Source organism: Aegilops tauschii, chromosome 1, assembly GCF_002575655.3.
Source record: "Aegilops tauschii subsp. strangulata cultivar AL8/78 chromosome 1, Aet v6.0, whole genome shotgun sequence".
In the NCBI taxonomy this organism is placed as follows: domain Eukaryota; kingdom Viridiplantae; phylum Streptophyta; class Magnoliopsida; order Poales; family Poaceae; genus Aegilops; species Aegilops tauschii.
The window spans coordinates 420,625,552-420,652,206 of NC_053035.3; the positions used below are offsets into that span (position 1 = coordinate 420,625,552).

Genomic DNA, 26,655 nt, shown 5'->3' on the forward strand with positions numbered 1-26,655 from the left:
ACCAAAGATGGCAATACCTAGATCTATCCTTACTATTATGCCTAGCTAGGGGCGTTAAACGATAGTGCTTGTTGGGAGGCAACCCAATTTTTTTTTTTAGTTTTTTGCTTTTTGCTTATGTTTAGGAATAAATATTTGATCTAGCCTCTGGTTAGATTTGTTTTTATGTTTTAATTAGTGTTTGTGCCAAGTTTAACCTATAGGATCTTCTTGGATGATAGTTATTTGATCTTGCTGAAAATTCCAGAAACTTTCTGTTCATGAAAATAATTTTTAAAAATCACCAGAACGTGATAAAATATTGATTCCAATTGCTGATGATCAATAAACAAATTTTCTAGGTCGTCCTATTTTGGCTGAATTTTTGGAGTTCCAGAAGTTTGCTTTAGTTACAGATTACTACAGATTTTTCTGTTTTTGACAGATTCTGTTTTTCGTGTGTTGTTTGCTTATTTTGATGAATCTATGGCTAATAAAATAGTTTATAAACCATAGATAAGTTGGAATATAGTAGGTTTAACACCAATATAAATAAAGAATGAGTTCATTACAGTACCTTGAAGTGGTGTTTTGTTTTCTTTCGCTAATGGAGCTCACGAGATTTTCTGCTGAGTTTTGTGTTGTGAAGTTTTCAAGTTTTGGGTGAAAGATTTGATGGATTATGAAACAAGGAGTGGCAAGAGCCTAAGCTTGGGGATGCCCATGGCACCCCAAGATAATCTAAGGACACCTAAAAGCCAAAGCTTGGGGATGCTCCGGAAGGCATCCCCTCTTTCGTCTACTTCCATCGGTAACTTTACTTGGAGCTATATTTTTATTCACCACATGATATGTGTTTTGCTTGGAGCGTCTTGTATTATTTGAGTCTTTGTTTTTAGTTTACCACAATCATCCTTGCTGTACACACCTTTTGAGAGACACACACATGATTCGGAAATTGTTAGAATACTCTATGTGCTTCACTTATACTTTTTGAGTTATATAGTTTTGCTCTAGTGCTTCACTTATATCTTTTAGAGCACAGCGGTAGATTTGTTTTATAGAAACTATTGATCTCTCATGCTTCACTTATATTATTTTGAGAGTCTTAAAATAGCATGGAAATTTGCTTTAATTATAATATCATGAGAAATTTGATACTAGATAATTGTTTTGAGATATAAAGGTGGTAATATCATAGTTGTGCTAGTTGAGTAATTATGGAATTGAAAAAAATACTTGTGTTGGAGTTTGTAATTCCCGTAGCATGCATGTATGGTGAACCGTTATGTAACGAAGTCGGAGCATGAGGTATTTATTGATTGTCATCCTTTGTGTGGCGGTCGGGATCGTGCGATGGTTAACTCCTACCAATCCTTCCCCTAGGAGCATGCGTAGTAGTACTTTGCTTCGAGGGCTAATAATTTTTTGCAATAAGTATATGAGTTCTTTATGACTAATGTGAGTCCATGGATTATAGGCACACTTACCTTTCCGCAATTTTCTAGCCTCTTCGGTACTGTGCATTGCCCTTTCTCACCTTGAGAGTTGGTGCAAACTTCGCTGGTGCATCCAAACCCCGTGATATGATACGCTCTATCACACATAAACCTCCTTATATCTTCCTCAAAACAGCCACCATACCTACCTATTATGGCATTTCCATAGCCATTCCGAGATATATTGCCATGCAACTTTCCATCGTTTCGTTTATCATGACACGCTCCATCATTGTCATATTGCCTTGCATGATCATGTAGTTGACATTGTATTTGTGGCAAAGCCACCATTCATAATTCTTTCATACATGTCGCTGTTGATTCATTGCATATCCCGGTACACCGCCGGAGGCATTCACATAGAATCATATTTTGTTCTAAGTATTGAGTTGTAAGTAAATAAAAGTGTGATGATCATCATTATTAGAGCATTGTCCCAAGTGAGGAAAGGATGATGGAGACTATGATTCCCCCACAAGTCGGGATGAGACTCCGGACTAAATAAAAAAAAGAGGCCATAAAAAGAAGAGAAAAGCCCAAATAAAAAAATTGAAATGAGAGAAAAAGAGAGAAGGGACAATGTTACTATCCTTTTACCACACTTGTGCTTCAAAGTAGCACCGTGATCTTCATGATAGAGAGTCTCTCATTTTGTCGCTTTCATATACTAGTGGGAAATTTCATTATAGAACTTGGCTTGTATATTCCAATGATGGGCTTCCTCAAAATGCCCGAGGTCTTCGTGAGCAAGCAAGTTGGATGCACACCCACTTAGTTTCTTTTGTTTGAGCTTTCATACACTTATAGCTCTAGTGCATCCGTTGCATGGCAATCCCTACTCCTTGCATTGACATCAATTGATGGGCATCTCCATAGCCCGTTGATTAGCCTCGTTGATGTGAGACTTTCTCCCTTTTTGTCTTCCCACATAACCCCTACCATTATACCTTATTCCACCATAGTGCTATATCCATGGCTTGCGCTCATGTATTGCGTAAGAGTTGAAAAGGCTAAAGCGCGTTAAAAAGTACGAACCAATTTCTTGGCTAAAACCGGGGTTGTACATGATATGAATATTTTGTGTGGGGAAGATGGAGCATAGCCAGACTATATGATTTTGTAGGGATAACTTTCTTTGGCTATGTTATTTTGATAAGACATAATTGCTTGGTTAGCATGCTTGAAGTATTATTATTTTTATGTCAAAATTAAACTTTTATCTTGAATCATATTAAATCTTAACATTCGTGCCACAATAAGAAGAATTACATTGAAATTATGCTAAGTAGCATTCCACATCAAAAATTCTGTTTTTATCATTTACCTACTCAAGGACGAGCAGGAATTAAGCTTGGGGATGCTTGATACGTCTCCAACGTATCTATAATTTTTGATTGTTCCATGCTATATTATATTCTGTTTTGGACATTATTGGGCTTTATTATACACTTTTATATTATTTTTGGGACTAACCTATTAACCGGAGCCCCAGCCCAGAATTGTTGTTTTTTTGCCTATTTCAGAGTTTCTCAGAAAAAGAATATCAAATGGAGTCCAAACGGAATGAAACCTTTGGGAACATGATTTTTGGAATGAACGTGATCTAGAGGACTTGGACCCTACGTCAAGACATCAACCAGGAAGGCACGAGGTAGGGGGCGCGCCTACCCCCCCAGGCACGCCCTCCATCCTCGTGGGGCCCACGTTGCTCCACCGACGTACTTCTTCCTCCAATATATACCTAAGTACCCCCAAACTACCAGATACGGAGCCAAAAACCCAATTCCACCGCCAAAACCTTTTGTACCAGTGAGATCCCATCTTGGGGCCTTTTCCGGAGCTCCGCCAGAGGGGGCATCGATCATGGAGGGCTTCTACATCAACACCATAACCTCTCTGATGATGTGTGAGTAGTTTACCTCAGACCTTCGGGTCCATAGTTATTAGCTAGATGGCTTCTTCTCTCTTTTTGGATCTCAATACAATGTTCTCCCCCTCTCTTGTGGAGATCTATTCGATGTAATCTTCTTTCGCGGTGTGTTTGTTGAGACCGATGAATTGTGGGTTTATGATCAAGTTTATCTATGAACAATATTTGAATCTTCTCCGAATTCTTTTATGTATGATTGGTTATCTTTGCAAGTCTCTTCGAATTATCAGTTTGGTTTGGCCTACTAGATTGATCTTTCTTGCAATGGGAGAAGTGCTTAGCTTTGGGTTCAATCTTGCGGTGTCCTTTCCCAGTGACAGTAGGGGCAGCAAGGCACGTATTATATTGTTGCCATCGAGGACAACAAGATGGGGTTTATATCATATTGCATGAGTTTATCCATCTACATCATGTCATCTTACTTAAAGCATTACTTTGTTCTTTTGAACTTAATACTCTAGATGCATGCTGGATAGCGGTCGATGTGTGGAGTAATAGTAGTAGATGCAGGCAGGAGTCGGTCTAGTTGTCTCGGACGTTATGCCTATATACATGATCATACCTAGATATTCTCATAACTATGCTCAATTCTGTCAATTGCTCAACAGTAATTTGTTTACCCACCGTATTACTTATGCTCTCGAGAGAAGCCACTAGTGAAACCTATGGCCCCCGGGTCTATTTTCCATCATATTAATCTTCCAACACTTAGCTATTTTTATTGCCTTTTATTTTACTTTGCATCTTTATCATAAAAATACCAAAAATATTATCTTATCATATCTATCAGATCTCACTTTCGTAAGTGACCGTGAAGGGATTGACAACCCCTTCATTGCGTTGGTTGCGAGGATTTTATTTGTTTGTGCAGGTGCGAGGGACTCGTGCGTGGCCTCCTACTGTATTGATACCTTGGTTCTCAAAAACTGAGGGAAATACTTACGCTACTTTACTGCATCACCCTTTCCTCTTCAAGGGAAAACCAACGCAGTGCTCAAGGGGTAGCAATTCCCAAAGCGGTGATGCGATCTAGGAGCTCGTTTAAGGACGAAAACTCGACCGGATCCATCTGCTTGGAGTGTCCGGAATTGATGCGAAGGGGATTTTCGATGGCCCGAGAGGTCATCGTCGGCTCAACGGCCGAACGGGCGATCATAGTAAAGTCGCCCAGCCGGAGGGTTTGGCCTTGGGCCAGGACTACCCCGGCGGTGATGTTGTCTTTAAGGACAAGGCGAGCCATCAAGCCTTTCATCGACGACACAGTGGAACTCTCAATGAAAGCGCCAATGTCGGTGTCAAAACCGGCGGATCTCGGGTAGGGGATCCCGAACTGTTCGTCTAGGATCGATGGTAACAGGAGACGGGGCACACGATGTTTACCCAGGTTCGGGCTCTCTCTATGGAGGTAATACCCTACTTCCTGCTTGATTGATCTTGATGAATATGAGTGTTACAAGAGTTGATCTACCACGAGATCGTAATGGGTAAACCCTAGAAGTCTAGCCTGTATGACTACGGTAATGTATCTCGGTCCTTTCCGGACTAATTCCTCCGGTTTATATAGACACCGGGGGGGTCTAGGGTTTACATGGAGTCGGTTACATAAGAAGGAATCTTCGGTCGCCAAGCTTGCCTTCCGCACCAAGTAGAGTCCAATCCGGACACGGGTACAGTCTTCGGCCTTCATGTCTTCACAGCCCATCAGTCCGGCCCATGGATAACAGGCTGGATGCCCGAGGACCCCTTAGTCCAGGACTCCCTCAGGGGGCGAACCCCCTCCTCCTTCTCCTATTTGGCCTCCTTCCTTAGGGAGGGGGGCACCACCCCTTGTGGGCTGGTGTGCTCCCCTCCTATGGCCCATAAGGCCCATTAATCTCCCGAGGGGTTCCGGTAACCCCCCTGATACTCCGATATGTACCCGGTACACCCCGAAACACTTCTGGTGTCCGAATATGATCGTCCTATATATGAATCTTTACCCCTCGACCATTTCGAGACTCCTTGTCATGTCCGTGATCTCATCCAGGACTCCGAACAACATTCGGTCACCAAATCACATAACTCATATAATACAAAATCGTCATCGAACGTTAAGCGTGCGGACACTACGGGTTCGAGAACTATGTAGACATGACCGAGACACCTCTCCGCTCAATAACCAACAGCGGAACCTGGATGTTCATATTGGTTCCCACATATTCTACGAAGATCTTTATCCGTCGTACCGTAATGACAACATACGTTATTTCCTTTGTCATCGGTATGTTACTTGCCCGAGAGTCGATCGTCGGTATCTTCATACCTAGTTCAATCTCGTTACTGGCAAGTCTCTTTACTCGTACCATAATACATCATCCTGCAACTAATTCATTAGTCATGTTGCTCGCAAGGCTTCTTATGATCTGTACTACCGAGAGGGCCCAGAGATACCTCTCCGATACTCGGAGTGGCAAATCCTAATCTCAATCTATGGCAACCCAACAAACACCTTCGGAGATACCTGTAGAGCATCTTTATAATCACCTAGGTATGTTGTGACATTTGATAGCACACAAGGTATTCCTCCGGTATCCAGAAGTTGCATATTCTCATAGTCGAAGGAATATATATTTGACATGAAGAAAGCAATAGCAATAAAGCTGAACGATCAATATGCTAAGCTAACAGATGGGTCTTGTCCATCACATCATTCTCCTAATGTTGTGATCCCGTTCATCAAATGACAACACATTTGTATGGTTAGGAAGCTTAACCATCTTTGATTAACGAGCTTGTTTAGTAGAGGCTTACTAGGGACACGGTGTTTTGTCTATGTATCCACACATGTACCAAGTTTCCGGTTAATACAATTCTAGCATGAATAATAAACATTTATCATGATATAAATAAATATAAAATAACAACTTTATTATTGCCTCTAGGGCATATTTCCTTCAGTCTCCCACTTGCACTAGAGTCAATAATGTAGATTACATTGTAATGATTCTAACACCCATGGAGTCTTGGTGCTGATCATGTTTTGCTCGTGGAAGAGGCTTAGTGAACGGGTCTGCCACATTCAGATATCTATGTATTTTGCAAATATCTATGTATTCCTCCTTGACTTGATAACGGATGGTGTTGAAGCGTCTCTTGATGTGTTTGGTTCTTTTGTGAAATCTAGATTCCTTTGCCAAGGCAATTGCTCTAGTATTGTCACAAAAGATTTTCATTGGACCCGATGCAGTAGGTATTACACCTAGATCAGATATGAACTCCATCATCCAGACTCCTTCATTCGCTGCTTCAGAAGCAGCTATGTATTCCGCTTCACATGTAGATCCTGCCACGACGCTCTGCTTGGAACTGCACCAACTGACAGCTCCACCATTCAATATAAATACATATCCGGTTTGTGACTTAGAGTCATCCGGATCAGTGTCAAAGCTAGCATCGACGTAACCATTTATGATGAGCTCTTTGTCACCTCCATAAACGATAAACATATCCTCAGTCCTTTTTAGGTACTTCAGGATGTTCTTGACCGCTGTCCAGTGATCCACTCATGGATTACTTTGGTACCTCCCTGCTAGACTTATAGTAAGGCACACATCAGGTCTGGTACACAGCATAGCATACGTGATAGAACCTATGGCTGAGGCATAGGGAATGACTTTCATTTTCTCTCTATCTTCTGAAGTGGTCGGGCATTGAGTCTGACTCAATTTCACACCTTGTAACATAGGCAAGAACCCTTTCCTTGACTGATCCATTTTGAACTTCTTCAAAACTTTATCAAGGTATGTGCTTTGTGAAAGTCCAATTAAGCGTCTTGATCTATCTCTCTAGATCTTGATGCCCAATATATAAGAAGCTTCACCTAGGTCTTTCATTGAAAAACTCTTATTCAAGTATCCTTTTATGCTATCCAGAAATTCTATATCATTTCCAATCAACAATATGTCATCCACATATAATATTAGAAATGCTACAGAGCTCCCACTCACTTTCTTGTAAATACAGTCTTCTCCGAAAGTCTGTATAAAACCATATGCTTTGATCACCTCATCAAAGCGTATATTACAACTCCGAGATGCTTGCACCATTCCATAAATGGACCGCTGGAGCTTGCACACTTTGTTAGCACCTTTAGGATCGACAAAACCTTCTGGTTGCATCATATACAACTCTTCTTTAAGAAATCCATTAAGGAATGCAGTTTTGACGTCCATTTGCCAGATTTAATAATCATATAATGCGGCAATTGCTAACATGATTCGGACAGACTTAAGCATCGCTACGGGTGAGGAAGTCTAATCGTAGTCAACTCCTTGAACTTGTCAAAAACTTTCGAAACAAGCTCTGTAGACAGTAACATTACCATCAGCGTCAGTCTTCTTCTTGAAGATCCATTTATTCTCTATGGCTCGCCGATCATCGGGCAAGTCAACCAAAGTCCACACTTTGTTCTCATACATGGATCCTATCTCAGATTTCATGGCCTCAAGCCATTTATCAGAATCTGGGCTCATCATTACTTCTTCATAGTTCGTAGGTTCGTCATGGTCTAGTAACATGACTTCGAGAACAGGATTACCGTACCACTCTGGTGCGGAACATGCTTTAGTTGACCTACGAGGTTCAGTAGTAACTTGATCTGAAGTTTCATGATCATTATCATTAGCCTCCTCTCTAGTTGGTGTAGACATCATGGGAACGGTTTTCTGTGATGAGATACTTTCCAATTCGAGAGAAGGTACAATTACCTCATCAAGTTCTACTTTCCTCTCACTCACTTCTTTCGAGAGAAACTCCTTCTCTAGAAAGGATTCATTCTTAGCAACAAAGATCTTGCTTTCGGATCTATGATAGAAGGTGTACCCAACAGTTTCTTTTGGGTATCCTATGAAGACACACTTCTCCGATTTGGGTTCGAGCTTATCAGGCTGAAGCTTTTTCACATAAGCATCGCAACCCCAAACTTTAAGAACGACAACTTAGGTTTCTTGCCAAACCGTAGTTCATACGTCGTCTCAACGGATTTAGACGGTGCCCTATTTAACGTAAATGCAGCTGTCTCTAATGCATAACCCCAAAACGATAGTGGTAAATTGGTAAGAGGCATCATAGATCACACCATATCTAATAAAGTACGGTTACGATGTTCGGACACCATTACGCTGTGGTGTTCCAGGTGGCGTGAGTTGTGAAACTATTCCACATTGTTTTAAATGAAGGCCAAACTCGTAACTCAAATATTCTCCTCCGCGATCAGATCGTAGAAACTTTATTTTCTTGTTACGATGATTCTCCACTTCACTCTGAAATTCTTTGGACTTTTCAAATGTTTCAGACTTGTGTTTCATTAAGTAGATATACCCATATATGCTCAAATCATCTGTGAAGGTCAGAAAATAACGATACCCGTCGCGAGCTTCAACACTCATGGACCGCATACATCGGTAAGTATTATTTCCAATAGGTCAGTGGCTCGCTCCATTGTTCCGGAGAATGGAGTTTTAGTCATCTTGCCCATGAGGCATGGTTCGCAAGCATCAAATGATTCATAATCAAGTGATTCCAAAAGTCCATCCGCATGGAGTTTCTTCACGCGCTTTACACCAATATGCCTAAATGGCAGTGCCACAAATATGTTGCACTATCATTTTCAACTTTGCATCTTTTGGCATCAATATTATGAATATGTGTATCACCACGGTCGAGATTCAACAAAAATAAACCACTCTTCAAGGGTGCATGACCATAAAAGATATTACTCATATAAATAGAACAACCATTATTCTCTGATTTAAATGAATAACCGTCTCGCATTAAACAAGATCCAGATATAATGTTCATGCTCAACGCTGGCACCAAATAACAATTATTCAGGTCTAAAACTAATCCCGAAGGTAGATGTAGAGGTAGCGTGCCGACGGCGATCACATCGACCTTGGAACCATTCCCGACGTGCATCATCACCTCGTCCTTAGCCAATCTTCGTTCAATCCATAGCCCCTGTTTCGAGTTACAAATATGAGTAACCGAACCAGTATCAAATACCCAGGTGCTACTACGAGCATTAGTAAGGTACACATCAATAACATGTATATCACATATACCTTTGTTCACTTTGCCATCCTTCGTATCCGCCAAATACTTGGGGCAGTTCTGCTTCCAATGACCAGTCCCTTTGCAGTAGAAGCACTCAGTTTCAGGCTTAGGTCTAGATTTGGGCTTCTTCCCGGGAGTGGCAACTTGCTTGCTATTCTTCTTGAAGTTCCCCCTCTTTCCTTTGCCCTTTTTCTTGAAACTAGTGGTCTTGTTAACCATCAACACTTGATGCTCCTTCTTGATTTCTACCTCCGCAGCTTTGAGCATTGCGAAGAGCTCGGGAATTGTCTTATCCATCCCTTGCATATTATAGTTCATCACGAAGCCTTTGTAGCTTGGTATCAGTGATTGGAGAACTCTGTCAATAACACTATCATCTTGAAGATTAACTCCCAGCTGAGTCAAATGATTATGATACCCAGACATTTTGAGTATGTGTTCACTGACAGAACTGTTCTCCTCCATCTTGCATCTATAGAACTTGTTGGAGACTTCATGGGCATTTGTTTGAAATATTAACTTCAACTCCTGGAACATCTCATATGGTCCATGACGTTCAAAATGTCTTTGAAGTCCCGATTCTAAGCCATAAAGCATGGCACACTTAACTATCGAGTAGTCATCAACACGCGACTGCCAGGCGTTCACAATGTCTGCAGTTGCTAGAGGGGGTGGCACACCTAGCGGTGCATCAAGGACATAATTCTTCTGTGCAACAATGAGGATAATCCTCAAGTTATGGGCCCAGTCCGTTTAGTTGCGACCATCATCTTTCAATTTAGCTTTCTCTAGGAATGCATTAAAATTCAAGGGAACGGTAGCACGGGCCATTGATCTACAACATAGATATGCAAAAACTATCAGGACTAAGTTCATGATAAATTAAGTTCAATTAATCAAATTACGTAAGAACTCCCACTTAGATTAACATCCCTCAAGTCATCTAAATGATATGTGATCTAAATCAACTAAACCATGTCCGTTCATCACGTGAGATGGAGTAGTCATCAATGGTGAACATCTTTATGTAGATCATATCTACTATATGATTCACATTCGACCTTTCAATGTCCAGTGTTCCGAGGCCATGTCTGTACATGCCAGGCTCGTCAAGTTTAACCCGAGTATTCCGCATGTGCAAAACTTTCTTGCACCCGTTGTATGTTAACATAGAGTCTATCACACCCTATCATCACGTGGTGTCTCAACACAACGAACTGTCGCAACAGTGCATACTCAGGGAGAACACTTATACCTTGAAATTTAGTTAAGGGATAATCTTATAATGCTACCGCCGTACTAAGCAAATAAGATGCATAAAAGATAAACATCACATGCAATCAAAATATGTGACATGATATGGCCATCATCATCTTGTGCGTTTGATCTCCATCTCCAAAGCATCGTCATGATCTCCATCGTCACCGGCTCGACACCTTGATCTTCATGGTAGCGTTGTGGTCGTCTCGCCAACTATTGCCTCTACAACTATCGCTAACGCATGGTGATAAAGTAAAGCAATTACATGGCGTTTGCAATTCATACAATAAATAGACAACCATAAGGCTCCTACCGGTTGCCGATAACTTTTACAAAACATGATCATCTCATACAATAACGTATATCACATCATGTCTTAACCATATCACATCGTACATGCCCTGCAAAAACAAGTTAGACGTCCTCTACTTTGTTGTTGCAAGTTTTACGTGGCTGCTACGAGCTTCTAGCAAGAACCGTTCTTACCTACGCATCAAAACCACAACGGTGATTTATCAAGTTTGCTGTTTTAACCTTCAACAAGGACCGGCCGCAGTCAAATTCGATTCAACTAAAGTTGAAGAAACAGACACCCGCCAGCCATCTTTATGCAAAACTAGTTGCATGTCTGTGGGTGGAACCAGTCTCATGAACGTGGTCATGTAAGGTTGGTCCGGGCCGCTTCATCCAACAACCGCCGAATCAAAATAAGACATTGGTGGTAAGCAGTATGACGATCACCACCCACAACTCTTTGTGTTCTACTCATGCATATCATCTACGCATAGACCTGGCTCGGATGCCACTTTTGGGAAACGTAGCATGCAACTTTAAAACATTTCCTATGCTCACACAAGATCTATCTAGGAGATGCATAGCAGTGAGATGGGGAGAGTGTGTCCACATACCCTCGTAGACCGAAAGAGGAAGCGTTTGACAACGCGGTTGATGTAGTCGAACTTCTTCTTGTTCCGACCGATCAAGCACCGAACGTACGGCGCCTCCGAGTTCTGCACACGTACAGCTCGATGATGTCCCTTGAACTCTTGATCCAGCAAAGTGTCGAGGAAGTAGATGAGTTCTGTTAGCACGACGGCATGGTGACGGTGATGGTGAAGTGATCTGCGCAGGGCTTCGCCTAAGCACTACGAGAATATGACCGGAGGCGTAAATTGTGGAGGGGGGCACCGCACACGGCTAACAATTGTTGGTGTGTGTTCTAGGCTCCCCTTCCCCATGTATATATAGGTGGGAGGGGGAGGGGAGCTGCCATGGGGCGCCCCAAGTAGGAGGAATCCTACTTGGGCCTCTAGTCCAATTCGGCCCCCCTTTCCTTATTACCGGAAGGGGTAAAAGGGTAGGGGGGAGGAAAGTGAAGGAAATATGCCCTAGAGGCAATAATAAAGTTGTTATTTATATTTCCTTATATCATGATAAATGTTTATTATTCATGCTAATATTGTATTAACCGGAAACTTAGTACATGTGTGAATACATAGACAAACAAAGTGTCACTAGTATGCCTCTACTTGACTAGCTCGTTGATCAAATATGGTTAAGTTTCCTAGCCATTGACATGAGTTGTCATTTGATTAACGGGATCACATCATTAGAGAATGATGTGATTGACTTGACCCATCCGTTAGCTTAGCACTATGATCATTTAGTTTATTGCTATTGCTTTCTTCATGACTTATACATGTTCCTATGACTATGAGATTATGCAACTCCCGGATACCGGAGGAACACTTAGTGTGCTATCAAACGTCACAACGTAACTGGGTGATCATAAAGATGCTCTACAGGTGTCTCCGATGGTGTTTGTTGGGTTGGCATAGATCGAAATTAGGATTTGTCACTCCGTGTTTCGGAGAGGTATCTCTGGGCCCTCTCGGTAATGCACATCAGTATAAGCCTTGCAAGCAATGTGACTAATGAGTTAGTTGCGGGATGATGCATTACGGAACGAGTAAAGAGACTTGCCGGTAACGAGATTGAACTAGGTATTGAGATACCGACGATAGAATCTCGGGCAAGTAACATACCGATGACAAAGGGAACAACGTATGTTGTTATGCCCAGTCAAAAAAAAAACGTATGTTGTTATGCGGTTTGACCGATAAAGATCTTCGTAGAATATGTAGGAACCAATATGAGCATCCAGGTTCCGCTATTCGTTATTGACCGAAAGTGAGTCTCGGTCATGTCTACATAGTTCTCGAACCCGTAGGGTCCGCACGCTTAATGTTCGATGACGATCGGTATTATGAGTTTATGTGTTTTGATGTACCGAAGGTTGTTCAGAGTCCCGGATGTGATCACGGACATGACGAGGAGTCTTCAAATGGTCGAGACATAAAGATTGATATATTGGATGATGTTATTCAGACATCGGATGAGTTGCGGGGGTCACCGGATAAATATCGGAGTGCCGGGGGGTTATCGGAACCCCCGGGGGAACTAATGGGCCTCTATGGGCCTTAGTGGGAAGAGAGGAAAGGCCAGGAGGGGCTGGCCACGCCCCCCTTGTGTCCGAATTGGACTAGGGGAAGGGGGCGGCGCCCCCCTTTCCTTCCCTTCCCCTCTTCCTTCCTTCCCCCTCTCTCCCTCTTGGTGGATGCCTACTAGGACTTGGAGTCCTAGTAGGATTCCCCTCTTGGGGGCGCGCCCTAGGGGCTGGCCGGCCTCCCCCTTTCTCCTTAATATACGGGGGCAGGGGGGCACCCTAGAACACACAAGTTAACAGTTGTCTTAGCCGTGTGCGGTGACCCCTCCACAGATTTCCACCTCGGTCATATCGTTGTAGTGCTTAGGCGAAGCCATGCGTCGGTAACTTCATCAACACTGTCATCACGCCGCCGTGATGGCGAAACTCTCCCTCGACCGCAGCTGGATCTAGAGTTCGTGGAAAGTCACCGAGCTGAACATGTGCAGATCGCGGAGGTGCCGCACCTTCCGTGCTAGGATCGGTCGGATCGTGAAGACGTACAACTACATCAACCGCGTTGTCATAGTGCCTCCGCTTTCGGTCTACAAGGGTACGTAGACAACACTCTCCCCTCTCGTTGCTATGCATCACCTAGATAGATCTTGCGTGTGTGTAGGATTTTTTTTGAAATTACTGCATTCCCCAACAGTGGTATCAGAGCCAAGTCTATGCGTAGATGTTATATGCACGAGTAAAACACAAAGAGTTGTGAGCGATAATAGTCATACTGCTTACCAGCATGTCATTGATTCGGCGGTATTGTTGGATGAAGCGGCCCGGACCGACATTACGCATACGCTTACGTGAGACTGGTTCTACCGACTTTCTTTGCACACAGGTGGCTGGCGGGTGTCAGTTTCACCAACTTTAGTTGAATCGAGTGTGACTACGCCCGGTCCTTGTTGAAGGTTAAAACAACACACTTGACAAAAAATCGTTGGGGTTTTTGATGCGTAGGTAAGAACGGTTCTTGTTAAACCCGTAGCAGCCACGTAAAATTTGCAACAACAAGTAGAGGACGTCTAACTTGTTTTTGCAAGGTATGCTGTGATGTGATATGGTCAAGACGTGATGATATATAAATTGTTGTATGAGATGATCATGTTTTGTAACAGTTATCGGCAACTGGCAGGAGCCTTATGGTTGCGCTTTATTGTATGCAATGCAATCGCCATGTAATTGCTTTACTTTATCACTAAGAAGTAGCGATAGTCGTGATAGCAATAGTTGGCGAGACGACAACGATGCTTCGATGGAGATCAAGGTGTCAAGCAGGTGACGATGGGATCATGACGGTGCTTTGGAGATGGAGATCAAAGGCACAAGATGATGATGGCCATACCATATCACTTATATTGATTGCATGTGAAGTTTATCCTTTATGCATCTTATTATGCTTAGTTCGGTGGTAGCATTATAAGATGATCTCTCACTAAATTTCAAGGTACAAGTGTTCTCCCTGAGTCCGCACCGTTGCGAAAGTTCGTCGTGCCGAGACACCACGTGATGATCTGGTGTGATAAGCTCTACGTTCACATACAACGGGTACAAGCCAGTTTTGCACACGCAGAATACTCGGGTTAGACTTGACGAGCCTAGCATATGGAGATATGGCCTCGGAACACTGAGACCGAAAGGTCGAGAGTGAATCATATAGTAGATATGATCAGCATAGTGATGTTCACCATTGAAAAGAACTCCATCTCACGTGATGATCGGACATGGTTTAGTTGATTTGGATCACGTGATCACTTAGATGATTAGAGGGATATCTATCTAAGTGGGAGTTCTTAAGTAATATGATTAATTGAACTTTAATTTATCATGAACTTACTACCTGATAGTATTTTGCATGTCTATGTTGTTGTAGATAAATGGCTCATGCTACTGTTTCGTTGAATTTTAATGCGTTCCTAGAGAAAGCTAAGTTGAAAGATGATGGTAGCAACTACACGGACTGGGTCCGTAACTTGAGGATTATCCTCATTGCTGCACAGAAGAATTACGTCCTGGAAGCACCGCTAGGTGCTAGGCCTGTTGCAGATGCTGCTGATGACGTTAAGAACGTCTGGCAGAGCAAAGCTGATGACTACTCGATAGTGCAGTATGCCATGCTTTACGGCTTAGAACTGGGACTTCAACGACGTTTTGAACGTCATGGAGCATATGAGATGTTCCAGGAGTTGAAGTTAATATTTCAAGCAAATGCCCCGATTGAGAGATATGAAGTCTCCAATAAGTTCTATAGCTGCAAGATGGAGGAGAATAGTTCTGTCAATGAACATATACTCAGAATGTCTGGGTACCATAACGACTTGACTCAACAGGGAGTTAATCTTCCTGATGATAGTGTCATTGACAGAGTTCTTCAATCACTGTCACCAAGCTACAAAAGCTTCGTGATGAACTATAATATGCAAGGGATGGATAAGACAATTCCCGAGCTCTTCGCGATACTAAAAGCTGCGGATGTAGAAATCAAGAAGGAGCATCAAGTGTTGATGGTCAACAAGACCACCAGTTTCAAGAAGAAGGGCAAAGGGAAGAAGGGGAACTTCAAGAAGAATGGCAAGCAAGTTGCTGCTCAAGTGAAGAAGCCCAAGTCTGGACCTAAGCCTGAGACTGAGTGCTTCTACTGCAAAGGGACTGGTCACTGGAAGCAGAACTGCCCCAAGTATTTGGCGGATAAGAAGGATGGCAATGTGAACAAAGGTATATGTGATATACATGTTATTGGTGTGTACTTAACTAATGCTCGCAGTAGCGCCTGGGTATTTGATACTGGTTCTGTTGCTCATATTTGCAACTGGAAACAGGGGCTACGGATTAAGCGAAGATTGGCTAAGGACGAGGTGACGATGCGCGTGGGAAATGGTTTCAAAGTCGATGTGATGGCGGTCGGCACGCTACCTCTACATCTACCTTCGGGATTAGTTTTAGACCTGAATAATTGTTATTTGGTGCCAGCGTTGAGCATGAACATTATATCTGGATCGTGTTTGATGCGAGACGGTTATTCATTTAAATCAAAGAATAATGGTTGTTCTATTTATATGAGTAATATCTTTTATGGTCATGCACCCTTGATGAGTGGTCTATTTTTGTTGAATCTCGATAGTAGTAATACACATATTCGTAGTATTGAAGCCAAAAGATATAAGTTCAATAATGAGAGTGCAACTTATTTGTGGCACTACCGTTTAGGTCATATTGGTGTAAAGTGCATGAAGAAACTCCATGCTGATGGGCTTCTGGAATCACTTGATTATGAATCACTTGATACTTGCGAACCATGCCTCATGGGCAAGATGACTAAGACTCTGTTCTCCGGAACAATGGAGCGAGCAACAGACTTGTTGGAAATAATACATACTGATGTATGCGGTCTGATGAGTGTTGACGCTCGCGGCGGGTATCGTTATTTTCCGACCTTCATAGATGATTTGAGCAGATATGGGTATATCTACTTGATGAAACATAAGTCTGAAACATTTAAAAAGTTCAATGCATTTCAGAGTGAAGTGGAAAATCATCGTAACAAGAAAATAAAGTTTCTACGATCTGATCGTGGAGGAGAATATTTGAGTTACGAGTTTGGTCTTCATTTGAAACAATGTGGAATAGTTTCGCAACTCACGCCACCTGGAACACCACAACGTAATGGTGTGTCCGAACGTCGTAACCACACTTTATTAGATATGGTACGATCTATGATGTCTCTTACTGATTTACCGCTATCGTTTTGGGGTTATGCTTTAGAGACGGCTGCATTCACGTTAAATAGGGCACCATCTAAATCCGTTGAGACGACACCTTATGAATTGTGGTTTGGCAAGAAACCCAAGTTGTCATTTCTGAAAGTTTGGGGCTGCGATGCTTATGTGAAAAAGCTTCAACCTAATAAGCTCGAACCCAAATCAGAGAAATGCGCCTTCATAGATACCCAAAGGAGACTGTTGGGTACACCTTCTATCGCAGATCCGAAGGCAAGATATTTGTTGCTAAGAATGGATCCTTTCTAGAAAAGGAGTTTCTCTCGAAAGAAGTGAGTGGGAGGAAAGTAGAAATTGATGAGGTAATTGTACCTTCTCCCGAATTGGAAAGTAGTTCATCACAGAAATCAGTTCCAGTGATTCCTACACCAATTAGTGAGGAAGCTAATGATAGTGATCATGAAACTTCAGACCAAGTTACTATTGAACCTCGTAGGTCAACCAGAGTAAGATCCGCACCAGAGTGGTACGGTAATCCTGTTCTGGACGTGATGTTACTAGACCATAACGAACCTACGAACTATGAGGAAGCCATGATGAGCCCAAATCCCGCAAAATGGCTTGAGGCCATTAAATCTGAGATGGGATCCATGTATGAGAACAAAGTGTGGACTTTGGTTGACTTGCCCGATGATCGGCAAGCCATCGAGAATAAATGGATCTTCAAGAAGAAGACTGACGCTGATGGTAATGTTACTGTCTACAAAGCTCGACTTGTTGCAAAAGGTTTTCTACAAGTTCAAGGAGTTGACTACGATGAGACTTTCTCACCCGTAGCGATGCTTATATCTTTTCGAATCATGTTAGCAATTGCCGCATTTTATGATTATGAAATTTGGCAAATGGATGTCAAAACCGCATTCCTGAATGGATTTCTGGAAGAAGAGTTGTATATGATGCAACCAGAAGGTTTTGTCGATCCAAATGATGCTAACAAAGTGTGCAAGCTCCAGCGATCCATTTATGGACTGGTGCAAGCCTCTCGGAGTTAGAATAAACGTTTTGATAGTGTGATCAAATCATATGGTTTTATACAGACTTTTGGAGAAGCCTGTATTTACAAGAAAGTGAGTGGGAGCTCTGTAGCATTTCTAATATTATATGTGGATGACATATTGCTGATTGGAAATGATACAGTATTTCTGGATAGCATAAAAGTATACTTGAATAAGAATTTTTCAATGAAAGACCTCGGTGAAGCTGCTTATATATTGGGAATCAGGATCTATAGAGATAGATCAAGACGTTTAATTGGACTTTCACAAAGCACATACCTTGATAAGATTTTGAAGAAGTTCAAAATGGATCAGTCAAAGAAAGGGTTCTTGCTTGTGTTACAAGGTGTGAAGTTGAGTGAGACGCAATGCCCGACCACTGCAGAAGATAGAGAGAAAATGAAAGTCATTCCCTATGCTTCAGCCATAGGTTCTATCATGTATGCAATGCTGTGTACCAGACCTGATGTGTGCCTTGCTATAAGTATAGTAGGGAGGTACCAAAGTAATCCAGGAGTGGATCACTGGACAGCGGTCAAGAACATCATGAAATACCTGAAAAGGACTAAGGATATGTTTCTCGTTTATGGAGGTGATAAAGAGCTCGTCGTAAAAGGTTACGTCGATGAAAGCTTTGACACTGATCCGGATGACTCTAAGCCGCAAACCGGATATTTGTTTATATTGAATGGTGGAGCTGTCAGTTGGTGCAGTTCTAAGCAGAGCGTCGCGGCGGGATCTACGTGTGAAGCAGAATATATAGCTGCTTCGGAAGCAGCAAATGAAGGAGTCTGGATGAAGGAGTTCATATCTGATATAGGTGTCATACCTAGTGCATCGGGTCCAACGAAAATCTTTTGTGACAATACTGGAGCAATTGCCTTGGCGAAGGAATCCAGATTTCACAAGAGAACCAAGCACATCAAGAGACACTTCAATTCCATCCGTCATCAAGTGTCGGAAGGGGACATAGAGATTTGCAAGATACATACGGATCTAAATGTTGCAGACCCGTTGACTAAGCCTCTCTCACGAGTAAAACATGATCAGCACCAAGACTCCATGGGTGTTAGAATCATTACAATGTAATCTAGATTATTGACTCTAGTGCAACTAGGAGACTGAAGGAAATATGCCCTAGTGGCAATAATAAAGTTGTTATTTATATTTCCTTATATCATGATAAATGTTTATTATTCATGCTAGAATTGTATTAACCGGAAACTTAGTACATGTGTGAATACATAGACAAACAGAGTGTCACTAGTATGCCTCTACTTGACTAGCTCATTGATCAAAGATGGTTAAGTTTCCTAGCCATTGACATGAGTTGTCATTTGATTAACGGGATCACATCATTACAGAATGATGTGATTGACTTGACCCATCCGTTAGCTTAGCACTATGATTGTTTAGTCTATTGCTATTGCTTTCTTCATGACTTATACATGTTCCTATGACTATGAGATTATGCAACTCCCGGATACCGGAGGAACACTTAGTGTGCTATCAAACGTCACAGCATAACTAGGTGATCATAAAGATGCTCTACAGGTGTCTCCGATGGTGTTTGTTGGGTTGGCATAGATCGAGCTTAGGATTTGTCACTTCGTGTTTCAGAGAGGTATCTCTGGGCCCTCTCGGTAATGCACATCAGTATAAGCCTTGCAAGCAATGTGACTAATGAGTTAGTTGCGGGATGATGCATTACGGAATGAGTAAAGAGACTTGCTGGTAACGAGATTGAACTAGGTATTGAGATACCGACGATCGAATCTCGGGCAAGTAACATACCAATGACAAAGGGAACACCGTATGTTGTGATGCGGTTTGACCGATAAAGATCTTCGTAGAATATGTAGGAACCAATATGAGCATCCAGGTTCCGCTATTGGTTATTGGCCGGAAGTGAGTCTCGGTCTTGTCTACATAGTTCTTGAACCTGTAGGGTCCGCACGCTTAACGTTCGATGACGATCGATATTATGAGTTTATGTGTTTTGATGTACCGAAGGTTGTTCGGAGTCCCGGATGTGATCACGGACATGACGAGGAGACTCGAAATGGTCGAGACATAAAGATTGATATATTGGACAATATTATTCGGACATCGGATGAGTTCCGGGGGTCACTGGATAAATATCGGAGTGCCGGGGGGTTATCGGAACCCCCGGGGGAACTAATGGGCCTCTATTGGCCTTAGTGGGAAGAGAGGAAAGGCGAGGAGGGGCTGGCCGCGCGCCCCCCCTTGGGTCCGAATTGGAATAGGGGAAGGGGGCGGCGCCCCCCTTTCCTTTCCGTCCCCCTCTCTCCCTCTTGGTGGATTCCTACTAGGACTTGGAGTCCTACTAGGATTCCCCTCTTGGGGGCGCGCCCTAGGGGCTGGCCGGCCTCCCCCTTGCTCCTTTATATACGGGGGCAGGGGGCACACTAGAACACACAAGTTGACAGTTGTCTTAGCCGTGTGCGGTGCCCCCTCCACAGATTTCCACCTCGGTCATATCGTTGTAGTGCTTAGGCGAAGCGCTGCGTTGTTAACTTCATCAACACCATCATCACACCGTCGTGCTGATGAAACTCTCCCTCGACCTCAGCTGGATCTAGAGTTCGTGGGACGTCACCGAGCTGAACATGTGCAGATCGCGGAGGTGCCGTACCTTCGGTGCTAGGATCGGTCGGATCGTGAAGACATACGACTACATCAACCGCGTTGTCATACGCTTCCGTGTTCGGTCTACAAGGGTACGTAGACAACACTCTCCCCTCTCGTTGCTATGCATCACCTACATAGATCTTGCGTGTGCGTAGGATTTTTTTTGAAATTACTGCGTTCCCCAACAGAAGGGGGGGGGGGGCGAACCCCCTCCTCCTTCTCCTATTCGGCCTCCTTCCTTAGGGGGGGGGGCGCCACCCCTTGTGGGCTCGGGTGCTCCCCTCCTATGGCTCATAAGGCCCATTCTCCCTCGGGGGGTTCCGGTAACCCCCCGGTACTCCGATATGTACCCGGTACACCCCGAAACACTTCCGGTGTCCGAATATCATCGTCCTATATATGAATCTTTACCTCTCGACCATTTCGAGACTCCTCGTCATATCCGTGATATCATCCGGGACTCCGAACAACATTCGGTCACCAAATCACATAACTCATATAATACAAAATCGTCATCGAACATTAAGCGTGCGGACCCTATGGGTTCGAGAACTATGTAGACATGACCGAGACACCTCTCTGGTCAATAACCAACAGCAGAACCTGGATTCTCATATTGGTTCCCACATATTCCACGAAGATCTTTATCGGTCGTACCGTAATGACAACATACGTTATTCCCTTTGTCATCGGTATGTTAGTTGCCCGAGATTCGATCGTCGGTATCTTCATACCTAGTTCAATCTCGTTACCGGCAAGTCTCTTTACTCATTCCGTAATACATCATCCTGCAACTAATTCATTATTCACGTTGCTCACAAGGCTTCTTATGATGTGTATTACCAAGAGGGCCCAGAGATACTCTCCGATACTCGGAGTGACAAATCCTAATCTCGATCTATGCCAACCCAACAAACACCTTCAGAGATACCTGTAGAGCATCTTTATAATCACCCAGTTACGTTGTGACGTTTGATAGCACACAAGGTATTCCTCCGTTATCCGGGAGTTGCATAATCTCATAGTCGAAGGAATATGTATTTGACATGAAGAAAGCAATAACAATAAAACTGAAGGATCAATATGCTAAGCTAACGGATGGGTCTTGTCCATCACATCATTCTCCTAATGATGTGATCCCGTTCATCAAATGACAACACATGTCTATGGTTAGGAAACTTAACCATGTTTGATTAACGAGCTACTCTAGTAGAGGCTTACTAGGGACACAGTGTTTTGTCTATGTATCCACACATGTATCAAGTTTCCGGTTAATACAATTCTAGCATGAATAATAAACATTTATCATGATATAAGGAAATGTAAAATAACAACTTTATCATTGCCTCTAGGGCATATTTCCTTCACACACACGCATCTCATGGTGCCCAACACCCACTTGGTCGCCCATGGTTGCCACCCACGCACTTTTAGCCGCACGCCGGCGCACTCCATTGAGCTCACCACCTCCCCTACCTCGACGAGTGCACGTGGCCTGTTGCTCGGGCAACCCTAATGAGGCCTTGATAATCTATATTGCAAAAGCGGCGAAAGTGCACGGGCAACCCCAGGTACCTTATGGGGAAGGAAGAAATCTTGGCGGCGAATTCAGGGAGGATGTCATGTAGATCCATGTCATGGCAACAAATGGGGAAGATCTTAGTCTTTGATAGGTTAGTGACCAGACCACTCGCGTCGCCAAGTGCCAAAAGGATGGAGGAGGTCGCATGGAGCTCCTCCTTGCTCGGGTTGGCAAAAAAACCATCATCGTTCGTGAAGAGGTAAATCCAGCAAGATACGGTCCATGCACAAATGGGTTTCAGATCCCCCCTCACAAAAGCCAACTTCAAAATATTCTATAAGGGGTCGATGGCGAGGAGGAAGAGCACCGAGAATAGCAGCCCCCCTGGCGCAAACCACGAGCGCGGCGGAAGGGTAGTCCGAGGTTTCCATTGAGAAGGACCCTGGAGGAGGATGATGTGGGACATGCAGATCCAGTCCTGCCACCGCTGGCCGAACACCAAGAGATGTAACACCTAGAGCAAGTAGGCCCAATTGTCAGAGTCGAAAGCTTTCGAGATGTCCAACTTGAGGAAGAGTGTGGGAGCATTCCTGCGGTGGAGATCCTTAATGAGGCTCTGGACGTGCATGAAATTGTCATGGATGCAATACTTGCGAACAAAAGCACTCTGACACTTGGAGACGATCGTCGAGAGGATCAAAGCAAGCCTATTTGCCAGGATCTTCAAGAATATCTTCGACAAGCTATGGATCAGACTGATCGACCTGCAATCGCCCACACGGGCCATGTCTGGCCTTTTGGGCAGGAGGATGATGTTGGCGGAGTTGATGAGGCCGTTGCAATCCTCCCTCGCCACAATGTCCAGCTTGATAATGTCCTAACTCCTAACATGACTTGAAAAAGGCTCCAATGAAGTCGTCAGGTCCTGGAGCGTTGACAGAGAGAGGGAGAACACCACATCCTTGATCTCCTGCTCATAAAAATAGACTTCGAGGTTTTATGGCACGGGATGGCCAAGATGTCCTAGTTCAGGCCAACCTTCCTCCCAAAGGTCTGATGTGGTGTAGATAGATAGATTTTCCATGTATGGTTGTGAATCCATGGGCTGCTGGAGACAATTTTTGATTGATGACAGATTTGTTTTTATGGCACTGGATCACATGAGTGCGTCCTAAGAAAGAAAGATGTGACTGAATCATCACTTGCCGAACTCGGTGGGGTTGTGGTTGGTAAAAACAATTAGAGAATCGTGGGAAGATCCTTCAATTGGTGGGGCCATGGGAGGGAGACGAACGACTTACAAACTCCTCTTTAATAGTAGAGATAACTGTAGAATTACTTAAGTACACAAGCGTTGTCGTGAGTTTCGTGATATAATCAATTGTTCCAAAGTTCACTTGCCAGATCAGCTTCCCGTTTGCTTCGGAACCGAGATGAATAACTGTCCGATCGCTTCCAGCGGAGAGACGTCCCAACTCTCTGCGTGCCTAACGACCTGGAACGTAGTGCAACCTTTGAAATCTGAATGATAGTGTGAAATAAGGGATGGATGAATGAGTTTACATGGTTTATTTTATCTCCCTTAATTACTACCTTATATTCTTCATCTAAATCGTATGTTGTGTTCCCTCTTATGGCGATGAGGGGCCTCCACGGGAGCTTCAAATACGTCCTGAAGGTAGTGCAGAAACATTAGTCTCAAAAGCCAAAGGGAAAAAACAATGGTCATGATCAGAAGAAACAAAGACATATCTAGTAATGTATTCCGTGATGGATCATAATGTGATGTCGATGAGGCACCTTAATGTCCATGTTGCTATGATAAACTTTGTGTCGACCCTCAAACCCTGCATTCATGATTTTCAAGAGTGCAGAGAGTAGCGAAAAAGCGCGTGCTAAACAAACTTTGGCGTAAGCCACATACCATGAGAAACTTCACAAATGCCAACATTAACCAAACAAGAAGATGGTTTTATGTTTATAGTTTAGCACAAATGACAAGTACTTCAAAACCGAGATGCATATCTGATACATCACAATTCCTTTTGCAGTTTAGTAACTGGTACTACCTCTGTTCCTATTGAACTACAACAACGTCTTATATTTAGAAACAGAAAATGTACAATATAATTAGGCAAAGCAAAACTGCATGGGAAGGCAAAAAAAGCTTACCTTGTCTATATTTTCAAGTTGGAGCGAAGGGCTGTCGAAGAAGGGCACTAACAAATCCAGATTCTGGGAGTATCTAGACCTTCCTAGGGAGTACAATGGTATACGAAAGTTAGTTCTTGGCAGATAAGGATGCATCGATCTAGGTACTATTCTAGTGTTATTTGCATTTGATGCGTACCACGGAACTTTATCGTCGGGTCTTCAAACAAGCAATCTTCAGCATATATGTCCAGAGTGAAGTTCCCTGAAATCGATGCAGTCTTGAGCACATCGGCTACTCAAATGCCACAAAAATCAAAAGACAATTGCTCTGAATGTGCAAATTAACTTTCTTCAGTTTCCTTTGACAGTCACACGCATTGAAAAGAGAAAAGAAGAAAAATCCGCTAATGCAAATCATCCCGTGTCCATACCGCAGAGGCAGAGCACATACCAGTAAGGAAATAAGCACGCCGGTAGTCGGCTTCAAGAACAGCAACCACTTCCTCGACGCTGCGAGGCGACTCCAACTCTGCGTCGACGGCTTCGACAGCTTGCCTTGGTTTCTTGGGAGAGAGGGCCCTGAGGAGCTCAGTGACGGCGCTGACCGCCGCCCTGACGATCGGCGGTGCGCCGTCATCGCCGCTTCCGGGCGAGCCGGAGCCAGAGCCGCATCTGAAGCCGAGGAGGAGGCGATGGCTCTGCAGGAAGACGGAGACGGGGAGGGGAGGATACAACCAGGAGGGAATCAAGCAAAGGATGCAGAACGAGTGCTTGAGAGAGGTTCAGCGCTCATCACCTTGGCGCCGGAGAGGCGAGGGGAGGGAAGGGGGGACGGCCTGGCAGTTAGGCTTGGCGCCATTAGCGGCTCACAAGGACTGTCGCATGATCACATCCGGTTGTGTGAGGCCTTCCAAGTGACACGCCACTTGGCATTCTTTGCTCCGTTGTCTCCGTGAGTGTTCCATTTCCTGGTAAGCAGCCGCCGCACACATCTTTTGGAGATACTCCCTCCGTCCCCAAATCGGCTTCTTTGATTCAAATGATTCTCCTACGTAGGTTGTTTGATTCGTAGGATTGTAAACAATAGGAATTTTTTCATAGGATTCATTTGCACTAGATTTCATAGGATTTTTTTCATCCACTCAAACCTCTTTGAAAGAATCCTACGTTTTTCCTATGCACAATCAAACACTTATACAATTCTGTAGAATTCATGATGACATGCCACTCTAATCCCATGTTTTCCCAATTCCTGCTTTTTGAAAATCCTATGAATCAAAGAGGCTAATTATCGTTGATTTAGTACAACCACAAAAAATCTCGTGGGAATCACTCAATGCTCCACTTCTACTTCTCGCTCCGGTACCAGCCTCTTACGCAAACTCTGGGCGATAAAAAACCGTCTGTAGAAGAGTTCGGTCATGTTCAGAGTGTTTTAACTATAAGTATGTGTTCTACTCATCAACAAAATATGGGTTAATTACGGTAGCTTCCTAATATTATGACACTCATGACACGATTTGAACTTCATTTCAAACATCATGACACAAGTTCGCACATAGATGTGAACCTAGTTAAGCGACATGAAGTGACATAGTTCAATAATTCAACAACACATATGACATCACAAAACAGTTCAACAAAAGCATCATCAAAGTCCAAAGGAATCACTTCTCTACTTCCCCTTGAACAAGGCAAGCCACCGCTTAGACAATCTACAGTAGGACTCCCTAAATGCTCCCTATACATCCGGGCAGACGACCCAGTTAGTGACCGGTCACAAAAACTCGATCCAGCTGCACCCCTCATACGGGCCCTATATGTGCCGGCTAACCGGCACCCATCATATTCAGCCCATATCTGGGGCGAATATTGGGAGGCCCTGGACGCGTCCGCCACGTCGGACCAGCCCACTATGGCCCACATCATCCCCATCCCTGTGTCAACAAATACCCGAAGTCGGACAACCAAATCCTAGTCACCTCTCCGCCCCACTTCATTTCCATCTCCCCCTTCGTAGGGCGGCGGGTGAGCTCAATCTCGAACCAAACAAGCAACAGATCTCTTTTCGCCCTATCCCATCCCCTTCGCCATGGCCGGGAGCGTATCAGGCGATGACTCTGACTCCATCGTCTGGGAGAACCTTGGGTCGGTCTCCTCGAGCTCGTCCGCGCCGGACGGCGAGGAGCTAGCGCTCCGCATTGCCCTCCGCCACTCATGGATGGACCAGGGTGGGAGTGAGGGAGTCCTGGATTAAGGGGTCCTCGGGCGTCCGACCTATGTGACGTGGGCCGGACTGATGGGCCATGA

At 43.8% G+C, this 26,655-nt stretch overlaps 1 protein-coding gene across 2 annotated transcripts; it reads right to left on the reverse strand.

The window, feature by feature from the left end:
* Nucleotides 1–23,435: 23,435 nt before the first annotated feature.
* Nucleotides 23,436–25,327, reverse strand: LOC109774150 (uncharacterized). 2 transcript variants are annotated; one of them, XM_020332863.4, is made up of 7 exons: nucleotides 25,142–25,327; nucleotides 24,797–25,043; nucleotides 24,542–24,607; nucleotides 24,364–24,446; nucleotides 23,992–24,038; nucleotides 23,785–23,863; nucleotides 23,436–23,686 (listed from the first exon to the last, which is right to left on the reverse strand). In XM_020332863.4, exons 1-7 carry the CDS (start codon nucleotides 25,202–25,204, stop codon nucleotides 23,597–23,599), a joined length of 675 nt encoding a protein of 224 aa, XP_020188452.1. In that variant the 5' UTR covers nucleotides 25,205–25,327; the 3' UTR covers nucleotides 23,436–23,596. The 2 variants fall into 2 exon arrangements, with proteins under 2 accessions (XP_020188452.1, XP_040244594.1); XM_040388660.3 differs by having other exon boundaries at nucleotides 23,483–23,703.
* Nucleotides 25,328–26,655: the final 1,328 nt, after the last annotated feature.